The sequence below is a fragment of the Mchenga conophoros genome, linkage group LG20, assembly GCF_057382185.1.
Source record: "Mchenga conophoros isolate Kocher_MC1m ecotype Shallow Benthic linkage group LG20, M_conophoros_male_GT1.1, whole genome shotgun sequence".
In the NCBI taxonomy this organism is placed as follows: Eukaryota; Metazoa; Chordata; class Actinopteri; order Cichliformes; family Cichlidae; genus Mchenga; species Mchenga conophoros.
In genome coordinates, this window is record NC_140545.1 from 2,886,758 (window position 1) to 2,912,656 (window position 25,899).

The 25,899-nt window shown below is 40.8% G+C and overlaps 2 protein-coding genes across 4 annotated transcripts; both read left to right on the forward strand.

The window, feature by feature from the left end:
* Positions 1–3,114: 3,114 nt before the first annotated feature.
* tmem9 (transmembrane protein 9) lies at positions 3,115–7,027 on the forward strand. Of its 2 annotated transcripts, none has more exons than XM_085260379.1 (5): positions 3,115–3,516; positions 4,817–4,908; positions 5,045–5,153; positions 5,381–5,512; positions 5,620–7,027. In XM_085260379.1, exons 1-5 carry the CDS (start codon positions 3,424–3,426, stop codon positions 5,758–5,760), a joined length of 567 nt encoding a protein of 188 aa, XP_085116505.1. In that variant the 5' UTR covers positions 3,115–3,423; the 3' UTR covers positions 5,761–7,027. The 2 variants fall into 2 exon arrangements, with proteins under 2 accessions (XP_085116505.1, XP_085116504.1); XM_085260378.1 differs by having other exon boundaries at positions 3,119–3,516; positions 5,617–7,027.
* A 737-nt stretch (positions 7,028–7,764) lies between these two features.
* On the forward strand, positions 7,765–25,641 carry LOC146550066 (dihydropyridine-sensitive L-type skeletal muscle calcium channel subunit alpha-1-like). 2 transcript variants are annotated; one of them, XM_085260051.1, is made up of 45 exons: positions 7,766–8,186; positions 9,518–9,623; positions 11,528–11,667; positions 11,793–11,926; positions 12,095–12,247; positions 12,325–12,530; positions 12,618–12,721; positions 12,807–12,952; positions 13,039–13,120; positions 13,195–13,355; positions 13,449–13,674; positions 13,769–13,976; positions 14,347–14,467; positions 14,582–14,696; positions 14,783–14,870; positions 14,996–15,065; positions 15,366–15,498; positions 15,604–15,733; positions 15,821–15,880; positions 16,086–16,192; positions 16,318–16,405; positions 17,214–17,321; positions 17,433–17,485; positions 17,565–17,711; positions 17,890–18,091; positions 18,211–18,369; positions 19,381–19,491; positions 19,578–19,661; positions 20,238–20,282; positions 20,774–20,800; positions 20,894–21,019; positions 21,121–21,186; positions 21,291–21,382; positions 21,463–21,622; positions 21,717–21,844; positions 21,944–22,040; positions 22,122–22,224; positions 22,321–22,422; positions 22,518–22,651; positions 22,788–22,913; positions 23,160–23,371; positions 23,451–23,515; positions 23,736–23,782; positions 23,861–23,935; positions 24,158–25,641. In XM_085260051.1, the coding sequence occupies exons 1-45, from the start codon at positions 8,002–8,004 to the stop codon at positions 24,467–24,469; spliced, it is 5,544 nt and encodes a 1,847-aa protein (XP_085116177.1). In that variant the 5' UTR covers positions 7,766–8,001; the 3' UTR covers positions 24,470–25,641. The 2 variants fall into 2 exon arrangements, with proteins under 2 accessions (XP_085116176.1, XP_085116177.1); XM_085260050.1 differs by having other exon boundaries at positions 7,765–8,186; positions 22,122–22,422.
* Positions 25,642–25,899: the final 258 nt, after the last annotated feature.

A 25,899-nucleotide genomic window follows, 5' to 3' on the forward strand; every position in this document is an offset into this window, starting at 1 on the left:
AATGCAGGGGACTTTGAGTGAAACACCTAAGAAGTAGTCTTTGTTTGATTACCATGGGAAAGAAAAATTCAATTCCAGGGGCCCAAAACAAGCCAGTGGCTGATGAAGACAAATGTGCAAACACATGTTGGCAGAATTGCTTTTTGGTTGACTGTGATCGGCTACGCTCAGGAGGGCGGAACCAGGAGTTGTGATTTATAGTTTTGCGCTGTCCCTGGATCACCACTGTCTGCTACCTCCCACTACTGTAATTACCACGTGTGTCCATTAGAATAGTCCTACTGCCCACAATGCATCACCTCAGCGGAGAGGAGAGGAGAGATATCGCTTCAGAGATAGTCTTGTTATTCAAACAGTGTTCTCTCCAAAAGCATGATACAGAGGAGGGCAAAAAGACACTGCAGATGATGTGATAAAGGTCAAAAAGAAACATACTGAAAGGTTGAGGGGTGTATTGAAAATGCTAGATTAAGGACAAAAACCTGTAGATCCTATAGGTGAGTCATATAAGGTAGGTATTTATCTACAGTGCTGCTGCAGCTGTTTAGCTAATAATTAATTGGTTTTATGTAGCTCTATCTTTGAATTTCACAATATATTTTCTCTTGTTTTATTTTATATGCCCTATATCGTATCCACATTGCTCCAGATCCAAGTCTGCTTTGACTAACGTCTGCTGGTCGAGTTTGCTTTGCCTTGGGCCTTATAGCATCTCCTAGTGGGCAAAGTGCCTGATGCTTTCAGGTCCCTGGAAAATGAACGCTTTGAATAATGTGATTCAGTCAATAGTTTCAGGTACCTTGACAAGTAAGAGAACTTGACACCCTCTGATGTTGTTTATGAGTTGAATTTCTCTGCAGTGTTTCCATTATGGATCATTTCCCTTTGCTGTTTTATAGTCAGGCTGCGTTCGCAGTTCACCGGCTAAAGACTTTGTCAAAATATTTGTATCTGCCCGCATCAATTACAGTGCTTTTTTTTTAGTTGAGTGGTAATAAACCACTTTACATAAACAACTACATTCATTTTTCTTTCCTAAATGAATATTTTTTTTACCAAGTCTACCCAAAGAAGAACTGAATCTTTTCCTTTCTTTTTCTTAAAAAGTCTGAACTGATAATGAGACCTGGCACTAGGCTCTGGTCAGTGTCATTTATGCTGTAATTGGCCTGGGGATTAAAGGGCAGCCATGCATCAGAGAAGATGAGAACTAAGTGGCTTACAATGACAGAAGTGAGAGAATGAAATATATTATAGACAGCTCGCACAAATCACCATCTAAAGCGTTTATTAGTCCAATTATGACGGAGATCATTACACGAATGAAGAAGTACATGCATGAGTTCATGAAGTAATCAATTGAGGAATCAATTAAAAACCAAAACACACTTAAAGCATTCAGAACTAACTTGCCAAGTGTATCAACAGCAAAAGGTCATTGACAGCATAAAAGACATCACCAGCCTAATATTGTCTGGGTGAAAGGTTTTCTCCACATAATCCGACCAGTTCTTGTCTTTTCATAAAACTAAACCTGCTCACTGTAAATAAAAATAAAACAGCAAAATTTAAATTTCTGACAAACATAAATGCCCGTGAAATATCACCTGTTAACTCCCACCCAAGAAAACAGCATCGTGGTTGGCATCTTTCAGTAAAAGAGTGGAAATCTTTTTTAATGTGTTGTTTTTTTAAAGGAAGAATTTGAAAATAAGTAATTTGTACAGCATGAAAAAATGAGTACAAATATGGATTTCAGGGATTTCTTCTGTTGTCTGTGTATTTGTTTCACATGATTAAGTCTCCCATCACTCATATTTTTTAGGCGTACAAATAGCTCAACAACAACCTTGTAGGCAGACATAAACTGACTGAGTTCACGTCCTTTGTGAGACTGAAATCCCAGCACTCCAAATCTCCAAACTATATATAGAATAAACAAGTTCTTGGCAGCATTGCAGCTGATTTAAGTGGTTGAATCACAGGTCACACGAACGACAGTGTTTACACACAGACGGCGCTCTGTTGTTCACGCTGATATCGTAGCTTATTAGAGAAACAACCACGGTCTCGATTGATCTATATGACCGAAAGCTCAAGAGGTTCAGGCTGAATTTGTGAGTCATTGATTTCTGTGGCTTATTAAAGGTATGAGTAGCTTACTATACAGAGAGATGTGAAAGCAGGATTACCAGGAAATAGGGGTATTGATTGGGTCAAGAAGCTAAGACTCATATTTCAAATTCCAAAATGGAAACTGGATTTGACTCAAGAGCAGTGTTGAGTGAAACAATATAAAGCATCCTTGATTATTCTGGTCATTAAAAAAAAGATTAATAAAGGCTGCTTCATGTATATTATACATATGATTGCTATTTGGAATTATGCATCATTGATATATCTAATTTTTAGACACATTAATATTTAAACATTATTTTAATGTTGTAAGTGGTCAAAATGTAAACATTTCATAGCTGAATTGCTTATTCTATCATCTGCAGTTCTGGAAATACCTACAGGCAGGTTAGAATTACCAGAGAACCTAACTCCATGCATGTCTTTGGACTGTGGGTGGAAGCTTAAGTACCCGGACAGATCCCCTCGCAAAGGCCACTCAAAAAGGCTCCAGACTGGATTCAAACCCAGGACCTTCTCGCTGTGTGGGGGCCGAACTAACCAAACTAAAACAAAACAAACAAACAAAAAACCACAGAAAACCCTCTGTTTCTCCAAAATATGCTGCATCTTCTTTTTCTTTCTGGTAGCTTCCATCATACTCAATAAAATGTGCAAAGCTTGTGACTTTTTGGTAACTTTCTTTGATGGGTATGACATCAGACAGGCTGACCTTTTTCCTTTTTCTGTCTATAATTAAAAAAAAGTCTTCCCTTCATATGCAACTAGTAAAAGCCAGACTTTATTAAAGCGCATGTCCTGCAGAACCAGTCAAAATGTGAGACACTGTCTAAAGTTATGTGTGCGTTTGTATGTGGGGGTAAAATGCTGTGCAGTCCCACATAAAGAGGGACAGTAAGTGATTATAATGTAACCTGCTTGATAAATATGCATTTATTTTATTGTACTTCTTATCTTGTCCAGAAGGTGGCGCCGTCTCTGCGTCTTTGCTGTCGGATTGTTTTCTTCATGTGTGACGAGTCCGGAATAAGGAAGGACAAAATTCATTTGGCGATCTTTGCTCTAAACAAAGTGAGAGCACACTTTCAACCTGAATGCAACGCAGAAACAGACGTTTTCCTCACTCTCACAGCGGAAGTTACCGCGTTGCGAGCTTTGTTTCTTCAGTTTTTACGACATTTCGTGTCGTGGATTTCCTGCCTTGCAGTGCTAGCTAGCTGCTATATTTTGACAGAGCCTTGCTGCTGATCCTTCAGTCGTCGTGCCAGTTGTTTTGCCTTTGGGGAAATGTCGTGTGGTTGGGGAAGATCCTGGATGTTTGCTGCAGCCGCAGTGGTGACCGTGTTTCTGCTGGATGTTGTCGTTTTTGCTCGAGCTAAGGTAAAAGACCTGCTGGTACACAGAGGATCTGTGTTTGTGGATTAAATGTCATCAAGTATCGCTTTGTTTATGGGAAGATGTTCAGTAAACTGTGCTCAGTTTTATTCAGTGAAATATAAAGATTGTATAGTTAAATAACGAAATGTAAAATAATAGTTCAAGGGCGATATTGTCAGCACAATTATGCATCTACTTAAACAATACCTGTTTATGTTAGTCTTACATTATTTTATCTAAATAATGATTATCTTGATTAAAGTTTTTGTCAGAATTTTCCCAAGTGCTTTTTTAACTAAACAACATAAGAATTTTCTTTAGAGACTATAAATCAGTTTTATTTGCGCACAGAAAAACATTATTAGGGTAAATATTATTATAATATAATATTATCTCTCTGAAAGATTTCAAAGACTCTGGAAAGAAAACTCGTGAGAGATGTGTCTAAATACCCCTGAACCACTGCCAGGACACTCGTGAATTTCTTAGCCAAGTTGGGAATTGTAGTCTTAAAGAAGACAATCAACTAGAAGTAGGAATACACTGCGAGGTTGCAGACTAACACAAACTCCAGTTCTGCAGAAGAGACGCCTTCAAAGCAGACTGAAGTCTGCCAAGGTCAACCTGGAGAATGAGTGTGCATAGAAAGTGAGTCCTTTGGTCAGATGAGACAAAAGGGAAAAGGTGTACAACTCACTGGGAATCTCATTAAGGTAGAAGGTATCATAAAAGATGGATACGTGAAGTGTTTGAAAGAAAACATCAAGCAGTCAGCAGCAAAACTGGGTCTGGGTTATGCTTTATTTTTCAACACGATAATCACCCAAAACATGCGTCACTCCTGTGAAGAGCTGCCTCCAAAACACCACCGAATTTGGAGGCGTTTGAGAAATTGTCCTGGGATCACTCAGGAGGTGTGTGTGAGACTCGTTGGAAACTGCAAAAGTATAGTATCGTAGGCTAATAATTTTGGCTCTGGTATTTTTTGGCTAATGTGAAATAATTTTGTTTCTGTGCCCAAATTAAAATTATGTAAAAGAAAAGAAAAGCTGTGTTTTTAAACTTCTTGCACTGTCAAACAGCACTTAAATGCTCCAAAAGATAAAGTTTTCATAGAGGATCTCAAAATTTTGTCCTTATCTGTGTGTTTGTGCCATTTGACTTAGAATAACTTGAGTATATGTCAGAGTGTTTGTTTGTATAACTGCTTGTGTTAATAACAGAGAGACGTCTGAAGTGGTGCTGTGGGGGAAAGATGGGCTGAATCTGGGCCACTTTTACAAAAGTTCCTTAATTCTTGCAGAGCTTTGAGGATGTCCGCTGCAAATGCATCTGTCCGCCCTACAGAAACATTACCGGTCACATCTATAACAGAAATTTCTCCCAGAAAGATTGGTAAGAAGAATATTTTTATTTAGACTTTCATGGATTTTTAAAGAAAAGGCGTTACTCTTTCACTGCGCTAGTGTTTTTAGGGGTTTTCTTTCTCTTAGCTCAGTAGAAATGACAAACGTTTTCATGTTTTTCACAGCAACTGCCTGCATGTAGTGGAGCCCATGCCTGTTCCTGGCCATGATGTGGAAGCCTACTGTCTGCTTTGTGAGTGCAAGTATGAAGAACGAAGCAGCAACACAATTAAGGTACAACTGACTTTCTCTTGGATATGACGACATATCTTCCTCAGCTTTGATTCCCAAGCAAAGCGGGTTCATTGTGATTGTTTGTCATACAAGATGAGTCGTTGAAAATCTTGCAAAGCCTTTCTAGTTTATTGTTTGTTTGTTTGTTTTTAAAGAAAAGATTTGTAAGAATAGTTTGCAAAGCTTATATGTTGGATTCAATGAGTTACTCTTGCTAAATATCGCAGGTGACCATCATCATTTACCTGTCAGTCGTGGGCGCCTTGCTGCTCTACATGCTCTTCCTGCTACTGGTTGATCCTCTTATCCGCAAGCATGACCCGTACACCCAGCCGCTGCACAATGAGGAAGACTCTGAGGTAACCATTCAAGAAGACAGCATCCAAGCACACTCCAGTGTATTTATTTGGGTTCTGTGGAGTTTAAAGTTCTTGATTTCAAACCGTCTCTGGTTTGTGTTCAGGAGATGCGTCCGCAGGCAGAGAGCAGCAGCCAGGCCAGAGGAAACACGGTGCTGGAGCGGGTTGAGGGAGCACAGCAGCGCTGGAAAAAGCAGGTCCAGGAGCAGCGCAAAACGGTCTTTGACCGCCACAAGTTGTTAAGTTAAACCTTAAGGCTGACCTTAACGCCAAGTTTAGAGTGCGTAACCTTCCTGGGCCGTCTGCTATTACACCAGTGGCACTGTCACAAAACCTCTTGTCATTGCTGTGCACCGCGTCTGCCGAATTAATATTTAAACATTACACATCTACTACGACAATGTTTAAACTTGGTTTATTTACTAGATGTAAAAACTTGAGATGGGCAAAGCTGCAGTTTAAAGAAAACTGATGCTTGAAGCACTGCTGAAGACCTAAAGTCATCTCAGCAAATCCTTTCAGCAAATTGCACATCAGTGCAGCTTTGAATGTCTTAATAAAATAATAACTTTTCCCATTTTGCACTGGCTGTCAAAAGCATTTCAGCTTATTGTGTGTTAATATTTATAATTGTTTTTCCTTCAAGCATAATTTATGATGTGATCTCAGAATAAGCTAAGTTAATTAGGACTGCTCTGTCTATACAGTTGCAATGCTGTTGCTATTGTTTTGGCACTAATTATTTATTGGTATTTAAATCTGGATGAATTTAATGTATGATTGTTGATTTTGGACTTTGTATACTCACATCTGAGCAGCGCCCCACTCTGTGCCTTTTCTCTCTTTGTGTGGGAGATCGTGTTTCTCCCAACTTTACAGCTTTCTAAAAATAACAGACGGAAAGGTCAACTAAGAAATTTCACCCATTGTTAACTAGTGCTTGCATTTGTATTAATTTTATTCTTACATTTTCTGACTGAACCCAGCACCATAGCCATGTGTGGGGTTTTTTTTGTTTGTTTTTTTTGTTGTTGTTTTTTCTGCAGCACAATTTGACGTAACACTCTTTTCATGCAAAGAGAGAAAAAGAAAAGGAGGCATTTATCAGAGTTTTAAAGGGACTCTCAGAAAAATCACAGGAGAATGCATTAAACCACTAAAGCTGATGATAATGTGGCAGAATCCAGATGCTTCGTGGCTTCAGGGCCTTGTGTGCATCATTATCTGTCAGTGAATTCCTGCTCGCATCCTATTACTGAAGCTCCCAGTTGGGAAATTATTAGTACAGCAAAACCAGGCACACTGGTTTGCATTACTGTACCTCATACACAGTATGATCTACTGAAGTTTATTGGTTTCTAATTTATCTTTTTAATTGATTTTTGATTAGTTGATTTGTAATTACTGTTTAATATCCCTTCTGTCAATGTATTATATGCATCTCTGGCCTAAGTGTGCTATAGAACCATATGTTTAGCTTGATGTGAAATAATAAAGGAAAATTCCTCAAAAAAAGGTTTTGGAATTTCTATCTGCTGTTCCTGTTAATGGCGCTAGAGGGCGACAAAGTACACAGTAAGTGCGCGTTCTTGCACTGGTCTGTGGTGCTTGAAGATTGCTCACATGTTGAGTGGTTTTCAGCTGCTGGGAAAACAGTCACCTGTGGCATGTTTAAGACATTTTGCCAGTTTGAAAAGGTGTTTTGAAATGTGTAACTACAAACGTCCTGGTTTGGGAATTACACGTTTTGAAACAGCACTGCTTCTACCGACTGTTTTAAGGGTTGGTGATTGGTGGGCTGGTTGACTTTCATTTAAATTGTTTGGTTATGAACATTAACACTAAATAATTTGGTCACAGTGAATGTTACCGAGTATTGTGAGGCGCTTACAGCGGTTAGGGTGGGCTTACGGATACCTATTGTTCATTATTCCTTTAAATACCAGCCTTCAGTTATTATTTAGAAATGCCAAAAAGCTGCATTATAGTGGGTTTTTTTTTTAATAACTACAAGTCTGTGTACTACTTATGAATCCTAAATACGAGGTTGACATTAAAGTAAAACACACACACACATATATACACATACACAAACAAAATCACACAAAGACACACAGTCGTCGTCCCCCCCCCCCCCCTCACTCTACCCTTATAATCATCCCCAAGCATGGCCTGCTGGTGGTTCATAATCTAAATTTAAACTATACCAAGGCCAACTGCTCCTCCAGTCACTCTGGGCTCCTGCTGTTTTTCCTGGACGCGGTGGGCTTATATTGTCAGAGGCCCTCAGCCAGGCAGAGAGGCCTGTGGCTCTGCCCGGGTGAGATCGACAAAGGAGCGAGGAGGAGGAGAAGAAAGAGGGTGCCAGGGGGAGCCTGAGGAGGATCTGCTTTCACAAAGGGGAGACATACTGGACCTGAGTTTGGGATTTTACAATAAACGTTAACTTTCACAGGAATTTGGAGCCTGTCTAAGGTGAAGGCATCAAGATGGCGTCCAACACAGAAGCGGCCAAGCCGGTCATCATGAATGAAGAGGAGCTGAAGAGGAAGCAGAGGGAGAAGCTTAAGAAACTACAGGCCACTGGAGGAAACCCTCGACCCGCGAGATCTCTCTTCCTGCTCAACCTCAAAAATCCCTTCCGCAAGGCCTGCATCAACATAGTGGAGTGGAAGTATCCTTTAGATCTTTCAGTCATTACACACACGCCTCAGACAACTGTGTGTATTTTAGCAGAGATTTCAGTTTAAATATTTCTTTGAAATTCAAGGATATCAAGGCATTAATACAGTCAGCGCAGCATGGAGCGCCGTTTTAAAAATACTGACAGCAGGGCAGGGAATTAATAGCCTTGTTCACCTGTGGTCAGCATGCTCAAGCCAGGTCTCTTTCAAATGTGTGATGAGATGATCCCTGAAGTGTTAAGACTTTTGTAATGTTTCTGATCTGTATCAAAGTCAAGTTTGCAGCCTGTGGAGTTTCACCTGCTGTTAATCTGAGATCAGCTGACAAAAGCAAGGTAGTCTCATTCAACTCGCTCCTTTTTTTTTAAATGTCCAAGTAGTCATTTCAGCGTCCAAGTAGGAGAAGATGAAAGAGCACAAAGCAGGCTTTTGATAGAATGTGGCCCCTCTAGGGAATTTTCTGCTTTTAGCCTCATGTCCATTCCTGGATCCAGACTGGAATGAGTTGATCATACCAATCCAGTGATAGGAACCTCTTGTTCACAGCGTTTAAACGCAGATACACAGACTTTGAGTTTAACAGTGACCTCATTTTAAAACGTGATGATGTGTAAAGATCTGTTCTATTTGACATTTCATTCTGGTATGTTGGACCACGTCATGAGTCATTCCTCCGGCACAGTTTAATCACATTGGTATGTGGTTTGGTAACACAGGGCTTAGGTGCTGTATACAGAGCCAAATTATGGAAAATTACTAAAAGTCTGAAGGCCAAAAACAAAACTGTCCTCATACATGGATCACAAAATTTAAAGAGCCGCTTTTTTCTTTATTTCTTTCCTGGTTAACAGTCTGTGTTCAAATGGTTTGGTCATATTCTTGGGCTCTGCAGCTGTCCTGTGGCATCACACTGAGACATGGTGCTGACCTGGCAGGGGAATTCTCACACAGAGCCCCCTAAGGGTGAGAATGAAGCAGCACAGCAGGCAAGATTGCATTAAAGTGGAACACTTTTCTGGCTACCCGGGGGGGCTGTTTCAGGGATGATGTTTCAGGCAGCATTTAAAGGCACTAGTCAGTGCCTGCAGAGCTGATGCAGAGCTGGATCCCTTACACTGAATCACAAACGTAAAATAACTTAGTCAGATAAATAAACTGACCTTTTTATTCTTGTGAAAGTTTAAGTCACCCTCCCACTCTCACCCACTAACATCGTAAGATACTAAACATAAGACAATAGACCTTTGTGGATATTTGGGGGGGCAAAATGGGATTTTTGTTGCTGTTTGTTGTTGTCATGATCCTGAGCATCCCCTTCCAGAACCTTTGAGATCATCATCTTATTGACCATTTTTGCAAACTGCATCGCGTTGGCTGTGTTCCTACCCATGCCTGAAGAAGACACCAACAACACCAACTTAAATTTGGTAAATAAACATTGAGCCTTTTTTTGTTGCATGTCACATGACTGTATGAGAAGTCACTGCGGTGAATGATGACTATATCGGTATTTCATTTTCAGAATATTCATAATACATAAAAGAATTGAAACACTAAATTAATCTCATGTTTTTGGGTTCATGAAGGCTCAGTTTTACCATCACTAGTAGATGACTGTGCAGCTCTGATCAGCAAGTGAGTGTAGTAATATTAATTTACTACAGCTTTGAATCAGTGACAAGCTGTGGGATGCCAGACGCCATTTGAATGTGTCCAGAAACAACTCGGTTCTTTATTTGGAGCGCCATCTGTGTCTGCATCTGAGTCATCGAGTGTCTCGTTCTGAAGTGTAAAAAAGCTGGTGGCACGATGCTGATGTGTGTACAGAAAAATATTATTTTTCAGCTTCATAGGTGTGTGTTTTAAAGCTGTGAAACTGTTGGTAGTGTATTACAGGTCACAGACTTTACAACCCAAAGACAAACAAGGTGCGCATGTGAGCAAAAGATATATCTGATCTTGCACCGTGCATACATGTGGCCAGTGCTTATTGGATGTGTCCTATTGACACCAATGGTATGATAAATAGATCACTTTTTCTTAGAGGTTTGGCATTTAGCACAAATGTCAGCCATCACCAGCCATCGGTTACTTTCCTACATTAAGTCAATAATACTCCACACATATCTCTGGGTTAAAGTTCATGTCAGTCTTTGTGATTTATAGCCATTTTACTTTTATTAGGAACCCAAATCTCACCTGATCTCTTCATTGGCCCTCTTCCTAAATCCTCCTTAGTTCTTACGGTGCCATTCCTCAGAGGTGAAAATGTAAGAAGAGATGGACCAACCCCCTCTTTTACTGTTAGAAGTAGGTCAGCCTACATGCCGCCACTCCACTGATGCAGGTGATACAGGAGAATCCGCCAATGTTGCCTCGTGTAACCACAGCCACGTATTCCAATAATATGATAGCTTGTAATGTTGATGCGCAGTAGCCTAGCAGGGCAGCTTTCCTTGGTGAATTCGTTTTACTTGGGGTAACACTGAGTAAAAGTCTATAAATGTGTGTACACTTGTTAATGGATGCAGGGTCGGTGATTAGGTATGTGGGGACCAGTGTTTGCTGGTTCAGCTAGAGATTATTGAGCTGATTTAGGGAAATAAACTGCACATACCTCAAATGAATTCTCTATTTCTGATTGTTAGCACTGGAAGTAGGACTGGGTTCCTACTGGATTCTTGAAACTTTATCATACTGCTGTCATATTAAGAGCCTTTTGTTCTACAACATTTATATTCAGATCCATATATAACCACGTCTAGTCTGAGGAAAAATCCCTGTTCTGTGTTCCTGCCCTGTGTCAACACTGATAATAAAAGCACAGAGATGGGGACAATTTGCAGATGATGCTTTCATTCAGCCACTCACATGTTATCTGTCTCCTGCAAACAGTCTGCTTCATCTTCGTCTCACTTGCTACATGGTGTCAAAATGTTTCATCATTCACTCTGCGGGCACTGAGCCGTCCCTCTGTTCAACCTTCTGGAGGTTATGTCTAATCTGCATCAGAATGAACAAACTGGAAACAAAAGATAATGAGCTGCGACAATGCCAGCAACAGTTTTGCTGATCTTTTTTATGCTGTTCTTCCTAGCATATGTTTCACAAGTCTGCCCAAGAAGAGAAAGAATTAAGCCTTTGCTGACCTCCAGTGGCTTTACTCATCTTTCTGTACTTGTGTGCTGCTCAGACAGCATCAAAACCAAGCTCTTCCTTCACATGTCATGTTGCTCTTTAAAATATTTAATCAATCATTTAATGCTTTATTAGAGAATATTATGTGAGAGTGAAAGTTTTTTTTGTTCTCATTTTGTTCCCGTTGCTGCAGGAAAGTCTGGAGTATATCTTCCTGGTCATCTTCACGTTGGAGTGCTTCTTGAAGATAGTAGCGTATGGGTTTGTGTTCCATGAAGGGGCCTATTTACGAAACTGCTGGAACATATTGGACTTTGTCATCGTCTTCATGGGGTAAGAGGATGTCTTAGCTGCAGGTAGACAGCTTATTTGTTAAGAATGTAATATATATTAAAATGTGATATACATTAACAATGTACCGGCTATGGCACTTACGGCTGTCTCATCTTTTCCTGCAGTCTCTTTACCTTATTTATGGATACCGTAAACATGGTGTCAGGTGTGCCAAAGGAGAAGGGTGGGGGCTTTGATATGAAAGCACTGAGAGCTTTCAGAGTACTGCGGCCTCTACGCCTCGTTTCTGGAGTCCCCAGTAAGAACCAATCCACACCTGCTACAGAGAGATGCTGATTCTAGATTATACACATTAAATTCATCTGATACACTGAACATTAGAGTGTATGGGCATGTATTATGAGTCTGTAACAGTACCAAGTTCTTATGGTTCTGTAACAAACTGGGTTTATTTGTTCACTTGCAGGCCTACAGGTGGTGATGAACTCCATCCTTAAAGCGATGCTGCCTCTTCTACACATTGCTCTGCTCGTCTTCTTACTGGTCACTATCTATGCCATCATGGGGCTGGAGCTCTTTAAGTGCAAAATGCATAAGACCTGCTATTACAAAGGCACAAGTATGTTTAAAAGAACACTGAGTGAGACTTACTTGCACCTGGGTCTTTACATTAAGCTGTTAAAACTTGCCCCACAGATATCTACGCCACAGCAGAGGGTGAACTGCCTGCCCCCTGTGCTCAGGCTGGTAATGGACGCCGCTGCATCATCAATGGCACGGAATGTCGGCCCGACTGGGAAGGTCCCAACAACGGGATCACCCACTTTGATAACATTGGCTTTGCCATGCTGACAGTATACCAGTGTATCACCATGGAAAGCTGGACCAAAGTGCTCTACTGGGTCAGTGGCTGAATATTGTCTCAAATTCAGTGTGCAGTTTGCAGCCAAATAAAATTCACTGATTTTGACTGACACCCTGGGTTTTAGGTGAATGATGCCATAGGGAATGAATGGCCCTGGCTCTATTTTGTTCCTCTAATTCTGCTGGGCTCATTTTTCGTGCTCAATCTGGTTCTGGGTGTGCTCAGTGGGTAAGATTACCCTCCTTCCATAAATCTAACATTTTCACGTAAACAGAGAAATAATAGAATAACGTGTGTTTGCTGTTCCACACAGAGAGTTTACCAAAGAGCGAGAAAAGGCCAGGTCACGTGGAGAGTTCCAGAAGTTACGAGAGCGTCAGCAACTGGATGAAGACCTCCACGGCTACATGGAGTGGATCACTCACGCTGAAGTCCTGGATGCTGATAGAGAAGGAAAAGGTGCGCTCTAGAAAAGAAAAAAAAAAAACCTCTGAACATTTGTCAACAAAGAAAATCTCGGATTATAGCTGCTTTTTTCTTATCAGGACTCCTGCCTTTGACCAGTGGAGATTCAGACACAGACAGTCTGTATGACCTGGAGGGCAAGAGTCGAATAATCTATTACTAGTGAGTTTCCCACTGTGAAAATTTCTGCTGGCATTCAATATGAAACAGTAAGTTAGAGTTGTTTTTGTGCTTAGCCGCCTGGCTCGGCGTTGGAACCGTTTCTTCAGGATGAAGTGCCTGGTGTACGTGAAAACCAGGGCGTTTTATTGGGTGGTGATGTTCCTGGTCTTCCTCAACACTCTGACCATAGCCACAGAGTACCACCACCAGCCTGAAAGCCTGACTTCCTTTCAAGGTTGATCATTTACATATATATTTTAATAAACAATAGTTTTGCGTATATTCCAGTTACTTATTCATTTGTCCATCTCTTCCATCATCTCAACAGATGTGGCTAGCCGGGTGCTGCTGGTGCTGTTTGTCATTGAGATGTTTGTGAAGATGTATGCTCTGGGACCCAGGGCATATTTCATGTCTCTATTTAACCGTTTTGACTTCTTTGTGGTACTATGTGGTATCCTGGAGATGATCATGCTGTCTGCAGGTGCTGTGGCTCCCCTGGGTTTCTCTGTACTCAGGTGTATCCGCCTGCTGAGGATCCTCAAAGTCACAAAGTAAGCCGAGATCGCGTAAAATATCCCCGTAGTATCAGTATAAGCTATTATAGCGTAACCCGTTGCCATTTACCACCTCTCGTTTGTGTTTCAGGTACTGGAAGTCACTCAGTAATCTTGTGGCCTCTCTCCTTAACTCCATTCGCTCCATTGCCTCGCTCCTTCTTCTTCTTTTCCTCTTCATTGTCATTTTCTCACTCCTGGGCATGCAGGTTTTTGGAGGGAAGTTTAACTTCTCTGACCACAGAGCCAGGCGCAGCAACTTTGACAACTTCCCTCAGGCCTTGATCAGTGTGTTTCAGGTGAGACCAGGCACTCGTTTCGTAGGCTCTTCTTTAAACTTTTAAATACAAGAAGCACTCAGAAAGCTCAAACCTCAGAGGCAGTACAATTTCAAGGATAATTTTAAAGATCAAAGGCATTTTATGATAGTTTGACTTTATCTGACATTGAAGAAGAGGTCAAAGATCCAAAGTAATGTGATATTTGGAATCACCACATATCATTCCCTATATGCCTCGGATGTAATGACTGATTTGAGTTGTTAAAACAGATTTTTGCATTCAGTAGTTTAAATGAAGCTCATTTCACATTTGATTTCCAGTCCTATCCATTCATGCATAACAATAAGTCATCATTTTTCTGCTTTTTAAACTCTTAACCGTTTCTCAGATCCTCACAGGAGAGGACTGGACATCCATCATGTACAATGGAATCATGGCCTATGGAGGGCCTGTCATTCCTGGCATCCTGGTCTCCATCTACTTCATTGTTCTCTTTGTCTGTGGAAACTGTATCCTTCTCATACGCTCACACTATTATTTTGTTTTTTGCTTTTTTTAAACTATGCATGGAGATAATGTTAACATTCATGGTTCATTTCTTTTCCTGAGCTCTTTGCAAACAGATATCCTCCTCAACGTCTTCCTCGCTATCGCCGTCGACAACCTCGCAGAGGCTGAGAGTTTGACTTCAGCTCAGAAAGAAAAGGCAGAGGAGAAGTTGAGGAAGAAGCTACTAAGGTGAAAGGGGAAAAAAAGCAAAACCAAAGGTTTAAGCCAGCTGAGATAATCTGCTCGATCTAATTATTTTCCTTCTTGCCGTACAGGGCGAAAATGCCTGAGAAGACTGATGAGGAGAGAGAGAAGATAACTAAGCAGAGGGCCAAGATAGAAGGCATGCCCACCACAGCCAAGGTTACTGTTGTTTCTGGCTTCATGTCACTTCGTTACTCTTGAAATGTATGTAATTTGGCAGCATGAGTATCTAGAAGAAATTAACATCCTTGTTTTTCTTTTCTTTCTTTCTTTTTTTTTTTTAGCTCAAAATTGATGAATTTGAGTCTAATGTCAATGAAGTGAAAGATCCATTTCCACCTGCTGATTTCCCAGGTAATACAAGAAAATAATTTGAACCTTTCTCAGCGGTGTAATTGTAGCAGAAGGAGGTCACTAACTGCAAGAATTTGTAATCCTTGCACCAGCTGTTTATCAAGGCTGCTGTCTTGGCTGTGTTACAGTATAAGTATAGTAACCTGTCATCACAGTTAGACTCAGCTAATTCCCCGTGTTGTGTTTATAGCACACTCCCCTGGTGACTACCATATGAAGCCTACAGCATCATTACGGGTCTTTGCTTCAGGCTTTCATTTGAATACCTCCAGTAATCTGAGCCTTTTCTATCTATTGTAGGTGATGATGAGGAGGAAGAGCCTGAAATCCCTATCAGCCCCCGGCCCCGACCAATGGCGGATCTGCAGCTGAAGGAAGAAGCAGTTCCGTTACCTGAAGCTAGCTCCTTTTTCATTTTTGGCCCTCAGAACAAGTAGGAAACAGACCATCATCCAGCTCAACACCAACCTGAAAACGATATCATATCATAATAAATGCTGCAAACATTTACCTGTGCCTGTGTGTTTTTACAATCTAGGTTCCGTAAATTATGCTACAAGATCATCAATGCTTCGTCCTTCACCAACTTAATCCTCCTCTTCATCCTGCTCTCCTCCATCTCATTAGCAGCTGAGGACCCCATTGATCCCAAGTCCCCCAGAAACCAGGTAAAAGCCAGGTGTAGGTGATCCAACTGAACAATTTCTGTTGGATGAAGGCAAAATGTGACTGTTTTTTCTGTGTGCTTCTTTCAGATCTTGGCCTATGCTGATATTGTCTTCACATCTGTGTTCACCATTGAGATTGTACTGAAGGTAGATTTAACAGTGTAACAGTAGTAAAGAGCATTACTGATGGATCCAGCTCTAATGTCATGCTATATTACATTATTGATTAACCAGCTAGTTTGTTATAATTTGTCTGAGACTGAAGTTTAGAGGAGTTTTCTTGTTGTACTGAAGGTCAACCACTTAAAAAAAGAGTCTCTATTCAACTGTTCTATGTTTATTTCACTGACAGATGACGGTGTATGGAGCGTTCATGCACAAAGGCTCGTTCTGTCGTAACTCTTTCAATATTCTGGATCTGATTGTGGTCGGAGTGTCTCTTCTGTCTATGGGAATGGAGTGAGTTTTCATGATGCTCAAGTTAAATGAAAAGATCACCATTGTTATTTTATGCTTAAATCATACTAGTTTCTTAGATATGAATTTAAAGGCTGCTTTCTGCCATGTGTTCTTGTTGTGCGCAGATCCAGTGCCATCTCCGTCGTGAAGATTCTCAGGGTGTTGAGGGTGCTGAGGCCTCTCAGAGCTATCAACAGAGCCAAAGGATTAAAGGTAAAACACACGCACAGTTTGCTTGAGAGCTGTGAGCCTGAGTGAGAGTCCTCAGAGAGACTCTTAAGGAAAAGTCAAATAAGTGGAAAGTTGCCTGATACCCATAAAAACTGCCGTATTAAGTTTAGCAACTACAATTGTAAAAAGGTCAGGGGTTGGCAGCATTTTTTTAAGTGAGCCACATTGACTTATCCTTCTGAGACTCTCAGTACTCAAATGGGGACAATACATTTAGATTTTTCATACTTCATTAACTAATCATAAGTAGCAGGGGAAAATAAAAATGCATCCCAAACAAGAGCTAGATAAGTTAAGCAGAACACCCAAATCCACCCAAATGCTATACCTTTCCAACTAAATTCACCTCACCAATGGTTTAAATGCAACGCTGCATTGGTATCTGAAAAAACAGTGCAAAATTGAGTGCATTGAAATTGAGTTAAGACCCACTCCATTCAGTCCCCTTCATTTCATTGTATAAGGCCACCTCCCATTGGGTTTGGGGAGATAATTTTCCTTTTCTTTGTAGGTCATATTAAGACAGTTTGCTGGCTTTGGGGTCATATTTTCCCCAGGTGTGAGTTAGGTAGTTTCGTCTAGTGGTCCAACCTTCACCTGCAAAGTAACTAGTAATTTTCTCCAAAGGGAATCAATAAATGTAAGAGAATATAAGGGTAAAGTAAGAGAAAATGACCGGATATTTTCAGATAGATATGGATTTTAAGTGATCAATTAACATCATGTCTTTCACTTGTATGTCTAGAGTTCTCCTCAGTGTTTATTGGATTTTGTTTGTCTTATATGACAGCACGTGGTCCAGTGTGTATTTGTGGCCATCAAAACAATTGGTAACATCGTCCTGGTCACCCTGCTGCTGAATTTCATGTTTGCCTGCATAGGAGTCCAACTCTTTAAGGTAATTTTTAAATTCTGAACTAAAGCTGGGTGGCCTAAGATACCATAGAGGTGATAAGTCAAAACTGCTCTTTGGTAAATATAACTGCTGAATTGTGTCACTTCCTTTCAGGGTAAATTCTACAGCTGCACAGATGTGTCCAAAGTGACTGAGGAGGAATGCCAGTAAGGAAACTAACATCTTATCGCAGATTTCATTCCACCATCATCTATTTGAACTAATGTTCCTTGTGTCTGCTCTCAGAGGTTTCTACTTGAAGCATATGGAGAATTCCCTGCAAGACACAGTAGTGGCTAAGAGAGAATGGCTTAACAATGACTTTAACTTTGACAACGTGCTCAATGGAATTCTGGCTCTGTTCACCGTTTCCACATTCGAGGGCTGGCCAAAGTAAGCACACAATCTGTTCTGGTTTGATCAGCTGCATTTGTGATAAGCTTGACTGAGTGAGGATCTAGGTGGAAAGTGACAAACGAGTATTTCCATTGACTGGAAATACTGTAAGTCATTGATTTGACCATATCTCAGTTCACTGATTTATTCATTTTTCATCTGCATTTGTTTGCAGACTCTTATACAAAGCCATAGATTCAGCTGAAGAAGACATGGGTCCAGTCTTCAACAACCGTGTCGACGTGTCCATCTTCTTCATTATCTACATCATCATCATAGCCTTCTTCATGATGAACATCTTTGTGGGCTTTGTCATAGTCACCTTCCAGCAGCAGGGTGAGCAGGAGTATAAGAACTGTGAGCTGGACAAGAACCAGGTACACTGAGATGAGGCCAAGGACAGTACTACTGGTAGTCTAATTATTCAAAATAAAAACATGTTGCAACTCTTTTTTTTTCCTTTAATGTGTCTGTTGTCTGTTCGTTGTCTCTTCAGCGCCAGTGCGTGCAGTACGCTCTGAAGGCTCGTCCTCTGAAGTGCTACATACCCAAAAACCCGTACCAGTACAGGGTCTGGTACATTGTCACCTCCTGCTACTTTGAGTACCTCATGTTCTTTCTGATTATGCTGAACACTTTGTGTCTTGGGATGCAGGTATGTACATTTTGTTGCCTAATATATATTAATGGTCCTCATAGAAAATACTAAATGTCATTACTGAGTATCTTCAGTCTGGGACCGAGATGAATCTGAGAGATCCTGATTTATATGCTTTAGCAGAACATCTCTGGCTCCTTGCAGGAGCTGATGACACTGACAGACATTTTTCTGAGCAGATGTAGGGGGGGGGGGGGCTGTTTGTGCTTCTGTCACCCTTCATTATGTCACATGTTTTATGCTCTAAATAACTATAGGCCTAACAAAGAGGCTTCTGCACCTAATGATACCCACAGACTCTGAATAAGCTAAAAGTCCCAAACATAAAATTAACATTGAGGTCATGTCATCATGCATGAATCTTTACTGATTATTCATAGATAATTGCACCAACAACATGTACACTGCAGTGCACAGCTTGTGCACAGACACCTCTGCAGGATACCCACCTCAGTTTCCTTTTAGGTTAAACATAGTTACTTTGATAGCGTGCATTAGAGAAAAAATTATTTTCCCCTGGCAAACACAGGAGCTCGTCAGTGGCTGTGTCCATTATTTATGATGGAGTCTGTTGTTAATTACGGCCCTCGGAAATTCAATATGAACTGAGAGGTTCCAGACTATTTTTAATAGTTTGTCTGGTGACCAAGTAACAGTATTTTGTGTACTCTTCCCAAACCATGAGGGTTGTTTACGTGAGCATTCCCTATAATTCTTTGACAATTCATCCCACCATGATGTGCATGTGAGGTGCTTGTTAATATATATATTTTTTTTTAAAAAGGTTTGTAAAGCAGCAGAGAATGGGATGTGTAGCAGACCTAATTATAAAAATGTCAGTGTGGGCCTGATTTATGTGTTGTAAATGTAATCTTATTTGAGTAGTTTAAGCATCAGTCCTATTACTAAATAGTTGACTGTTTAGTAATCGGACTGATGAATGTGGATTTGTATTTGGTTAGTGCTGAAATATTTAAATATATTTGTTTTGTTCCCTCTTTAAAACAGCACTGTAATCAGTCGGACCACGTCACAAAGCTGTCAGACATTCTCAACTTAATCTTCACGGTGCTCTTCACTGTGGAGATGATTCTTAAGCTCATGGCTTTCAAAGCACGGGTAAACGCTCTAACGATTATTGTCTGGATTCTTATCCACCCACTCCCACTGCCTAATGTGTCAGTATGCTTCACCTGTCTGTGCAGGGTTACTTTGGAGACCCGTGGAATGTGTTTGACTTCATTATTGTTATTGGTAGCGTTGTTGACGTCATCCTGAGTGAAGTTGATGTGAGTACATATAAGATTTACGTACATGCATATTTTATATCATTATTAAAGAACACCATTATGAAGTGAAACTGCTTTGTTTGCTATATTAAGACATTTTTAGTGCGATATGATTTAGAATGACCACATGTATTTATTTAGTAATCTTACCCAGAAGCATATAATTGTGGCCCAACAGCTGATTGGCACCAGGAGAACTAGTTCACAGGACATGGTCAGTACTGTTGTCGTCCTTTCCCACCTTATCCCATCCATCTCCCCGTCCTCGGTGCCTTGTGCAGCCTGGGATGCATTTCCATCACAAAAACCACCATGTGACATCTTGTGCGAGCACTTAAAAAGAGCACAATATCAAATAAGAATTCAGTTTTATTTTAGGTGGTAATGCTACTCGTGCTGCTTAGTGTTTCCTCTTGGTGATCACAGTTTTTATTTTTCAGTCATGGTTGCACTGCAATGCCAGACTTTTTCCATCCACGAGCACAAGCTTGCAGCAGTTTCACTTTTGTTGAATCAAAGCCCATCAATCCCTCTGCCACCCATGCACCTCACTACTCATCTGTCTATCCTCTACAGAGTGCCCTGGCCGATAGTGGAGGACTGTACTGTCTCCATGGCTGTGTAAATATCTGATCTCCACTGCTGCATGTGCTCTGCTGTGTGAGCACGCCACTAAAGTATCGCACTAATGTAACAGACCGTGTGTTGCTTAACCTTCTGGTTAAACCTTTCTGTTTACACTGTCTGCATCATCTTACATAGCGAATATAAAACAAATCTCAAGGGCGTGGCAATATTATGTTGCAGTATGGCTCGTACTGTTTTTTATAAACACGGCTATGTCTCAAGACTATGTACTATATTGGTAGGAAGTATTAATCATTGCTTGACTGCAAAAACAAAGTTAATATGTCCAAAATAAAGCGTGTGTAGCTTGTCTATTTTGCATGAGTTACAAGCGGCTTTGATCTGAAAGATTTGTAACTCATCAAAAGTGGAAAATGACTCTAATATTAACCCTATTTTGAAGTCATATTTGAATAATATTTAACATTATATTAAATGCAACACATACCGCTGCAACCTCTCACTTCTTCCTCTGCTTTGTTCAGGAGACGAATCCAATGCAAGTAATTGCGGTAAGCCTGAACTCTTCAGACATTTAAAACCAGTCATGTTTTTGTTTTTTACTTGAGGTTTCATTTCATGAAATTCCTTCTTTGTGTCCAAAGGCCTCTGAAAATGCTTCTGTTTCCATCACTTTCTTCCGACTCTTCCGTGTTATGCGTCTGGTCAAACTGCTGAACCGTTCGGAGGGCATCCGTAACCTGCTGTGGACCTTCATCAAATCTTTCCAGGTCATCATTGAAATCGTTGTCGTCGTGACTTTTTTATTTCAAATTTCCATTGCGCTTCCCAGTGATGACTTTTTAATAATGTCATTGTTTTCTGCCTACAGGCTCTGCCTCATGTAGCTCTGCTCATCGTGATGCTCTTCTTTATCTACTCTGTCGTTGGGATGCAGGTACAGAATTCAAACTGCAAAAAAAATGTCACTGGTTACACTTTGCTATTTTTTGTTATTGATGATTGACGCTGAATTTTAAATGGCATTGTTTCAACCTTTAGATCTTTGGAAAGATAGCATTAGTGGATGGTACTCAAGTCAACCGCAACAACAACTTCCAGACATTCCCTCAGGCTGTTCTGATGTTATTCCGGTGAGACCAGGTTCTGGACTTCAATTGTGTTTTGAACACAAAACATCATTTCATTGTTTGGTTTATGTTTACATATCCAGATGTGCTACTGGAGAGGGTTGGCAAGAGGTCATGATGGCGTCAATGTATGGAAAAAAGTGTGACCCCAAGTCTGACTTCCTGCCAGGAGAAGAGTACACCTGTGGGTCCAATTTTGCTGTCTTTTACTTCCTCAGCTTCTACTGTCTCTGTGCCTTCTTGGTGAGAATTCAACATTTTTCTTTATCTATTATATATATTCATATTATAGGGATGATATATGAAACAAACAATATTTATTTATTGCCTATTCTAGATCCTCAACTTGTTCGTAGCTGTAATTATGGACAATTTTGACTATCTGACCCGTGATTGGTCTCTGCTTGGTCCACACCATCTGGATGAGTTTAAGAAGATCTGGGCTGAATATGATCCCGAAGCTACGTGAGTGTGAAATCTCATTTCTTAACTCATTTCTTTTCAAATAAGCCTTGGGATGCTGTTTAATTGGGTATTACTCGCGATGTTCCTCTGATCTAACAGGGGGAGAATCAAACATCTGGATGTGGTGACGCTGCTGCGAAGTATTCAGCCTCCTCTGGGCTTTGGCAAATTCTGTCCTCACCGGGCTGCATGCAAGGTACAGAAAGGCCTAAAGTAGCACTGTGTGGGGCTTGCAAGTATGCAGGAGCCCATATTAAAGTTTTCCTGCTTTTTGTAGCGCTTGGTCGGTATGAACATGCCTCTCAACAGTGATGGCACGGTCACCTTTAATGCCACGCTTTTCGCTCTGGTCAGGACTGCACTCAAAATTAAAACAGAAGGTACGGTATACATGTTTTATGCAACATACATGTTTCCTTCAGCCTCATCTGCTACTACTGTAACAACGCTCCATTATCTTGAATCGTTCCTAACAGGTAACTTTGAGCAGGCCAATGAGGAGCTGAGAGCCATTATAAAGCAGATCTGGAAGCGCACCAGCATGAAACTGTTAGACCAGGTCATTCCTCCTATTGGAGGTGAGGCAGTAGTATATGTCATGTTTCACATTTACAAAATAATCCAGCGTCTCTGAACACAGAGCGCACTGTGATTATGTTATGTCTGGTTATAGATGATGAGGTGACTGTGGGGAAATTCTACGCGACCTTCCTTTTGCAAGACCATTTGCGCAAGTTCATCAAGCGTCAAGAGGAGTATTACGGCTACCGTCCAACTAAGAAGAGTGCCTCAGGTCCAGAGATCCAGGTGAGCTGGGGTTTTCCTTTTCCGCTTACAGTGCAAGTAAATGTACTCTATACTGTAAATCAGCAGTACTCAGCTTTATCTCTCGGTGATATGTTCCTCTGTCCTTCATTTATCCACATTCTCCATGTTTTTCTAGGCGGGGTTGAGGAGTATAGAGGAAGAAGCAGCTCCAGAAATGCACAGAGCCATTTCAGGAGACCTGCAGAATGAAGAAGAGATGGAAAGAGCCATGGAGGAGGCAGGAGAAGAGGCCATTTATCAGGTGCAAAACAACGTCGGCAACGATACGGTGCATTCGTATTCCCATTCTGCAGCACCTTTGTTATGGCCTCCTTTATTTGTTTTATTAATAAAAAAATCTTTAGTGGATGGAGACTTTTTTTTGGCTTTTCATCCATTAGAAACCTTTCTGAAAAGCAGTCAGATGACATCAACATTTCGTTAAACCTGCCTTTACGTTGTTGCATACTATTTCATTATTAATATGTATCTTGCTTTGTATTTGCAGCGTTCACACCACCTGTTTGGTAACCAGGTAGAATCGTTCTCCACTGAGCCGGCTAACACTCAGTCCCAACAGGTGACCAACATGCGGCCACTCAGTTTCTCTGAAAGCCAGCCCGAGTCCCCACCAAGCTCAGCCTCAGCCTTGGTGTCTGGTACAGAATTTTTCCCCACAGCTCCACCAAAGAGCAACACTAACAACAACGCCTTTGCAGAGTGAGTACCAAAGTGCTCTCCTGATCAGTATGATGGCGTACCAGTGCCGTTATGAGTGATCATTTTTGTTCCCTCTCAGATTTTCATTTGAAAGAGAAAGGACTCCGGATGAGTTTTACAATCCTTGTGAGGATGAGGAGGCAGGTATGGCACAAGCAAGAGATGATATGCTGCATATGTTAAATCGAAACCACAGAAGAAGTCCAATCAAAGATGAAGGTCTTTGATAAGACTTTTTAATGTGGCCATGGAAAATTCTGGACGGATAATAACTCCAAATTAATAAACTGAGACATGAGCCATAGGAATGCTTCGTAATTGCTTATTTATATATTCATTAATGTAATTATTTTACCTCTTTCAGCCAGCAGACATGCCTGGAACTTCACAGTGAGAACAGGCAGAACACAGGTAATATTTTATTGAAGGTTGACTCATCCAACAACAGATTATGCAGGCGATATATGAATACTTACCTTCTCTATGCAGTTCCCTTATGACCCTAACTATGGTGACAGTCAGAGTCAGAGTTCACACACTGCAGCCGACCACCTCGTCCAAGAGGTAGGTGTCAAAGTGGCTGATCAGGTCTTCTTTTCTACTCTAATTAAATGCCACGTCTAACATCTGCTGTCAGGTTTGTCAGAGATGGGTTACGTTAAAGCTAGTTCTGGACTGAATTAACCTGTACAATAACTGAAAGGATTTAACATAACACAATGGTTATTAATACACTAAAAATAATACTGTACGCGAGCACAAACCTGAATGTTGTTGTTTCTTTAGGCTCTAGAGAAGAGTGGACTGGTCTCCCTGGCCAGGGACCCGGGCTTCGTCTCATTAACAAAGAAAGAGATGGCTGAAGCCATGCACATCTCAGTATCTGACATGGAGGGTGTGGCTCAGGGCATCCTCAAAGAACGCTCCAGCAGCATGACCCCCGTTAAAAAGAGGCGTCCCATCCCTGTCCCTTCTCCTGCCCCAGCGGCGGCAACAGTGGTAACAGGCCGGCCAGATCCAGCTGTGAGGAGAAAGAAACGTCCGATTCCCACGGTTCCCTCCGCACAGGGACCGTCTGAAACCGACTCCGGAGTGTAGGGACTGTCACCTGGATTTTACATGGTTATCATGACAGTTTTGTATTTTTAGTGTGTGACTCCAACTCACATCACTTTACCAAGCTTGTTGCTTCTTTGAAAATCTGTAACAGTCAGGATGGCTCAATGCCTGCAGACAGTTGGAAGGTTTCATGTTTTGGTTGAAACATTAACTGAGAAGTAACAATATATCTACTAATGAAACATCTAATACTTCAGATTTGACGAATTAATAAAAACACTGTACTTGTCTCAGAGTAAATGGATTGATGCACTTCTTTCTTTGTAGTGTTTGTTGAGGTTATCCATTCCATAGCCTTTGGGACAGCCACGTCAGTGAGCCGCGTGTCTTACTAATGAGGAATGAGGAAAGTCGGAAAGTGACCTGTGGTGGAAATGTCACTCAGTGAATTCATACAGAAGGTAACTTTACTGCATCTTTACTGTGATGCAGTTCAAACAAGACAATGGCACAGGACTCCACTAGGGGGAACCAGTGGTTTCTTTGCATTCAGGCCCCAAAATATTGAAGCATCTTAAAGGGGCTCTGGTGCTAACAGTGCAAGATGAAGGTTGTGAAGCAGTGTCCTCTGATCTATTAGGATTTCACTGTGTTGTAATCTGTTAGTCTCGAACGAGATTTCTTTTGCTCACAAATGTTGTTATATGAACCATGAAAGGAAACTGAGGTCAATCTAATGGAATTATTAACTACTGATCAAGCTATAATAAGTATTTTATGAATTTCAAACACAAACTGAAGCAGTTGAGCGGTGCCTGCAGTTTTTACGTCACTCTAACGCTTCACACATAAATTTGTGATGAATAAGTGTTGGGAGAAATTTAGTAAAGATTTATCAGCATACCTGGGGTATGGTTGATTTAGCTTGATATGTCACTGAAACTTGTCGTTTTATTCATAACTGTGTGGATAGGATTGTTGCATTGTTTCATGTTTGTGCTTAACATCAGGTATCGACAGGACTGTTTTGTTTCATACATTATCCTCTGACCTGCTGTCATGCATACTTATTGTTTAAAATTATGGAGATACTAGTAGTTTGAGTTATCCTCCCATCATAATTCTAAAGTTCTAAATCTGTCCCACTAAGGGTTGGTTTTACTTTGGTATGTTCACCATTGGCAAAAAAAATAAATCATCCAAAAAATGTACTTTGAGGTTTTATTTAATGACTGATGTCTGACAACGAAATGATAAGTGTTCAAATAATCAAAACTAATGAGAGAAATATACTTGTGCAACGAGTTAATGCAGACACAGGCTTTATTGAGAAGCAAAGTGAACGCTTTCATTGGTGCCTCTGTAGACGTTTGTGTGAAAACAAGGACTATAAATAGCCTCGCCTACCAAAGCCCTATTCCCCCTTATGGAATATAAACTAGTGCAGCAAAATAAATGCTACATTGAGG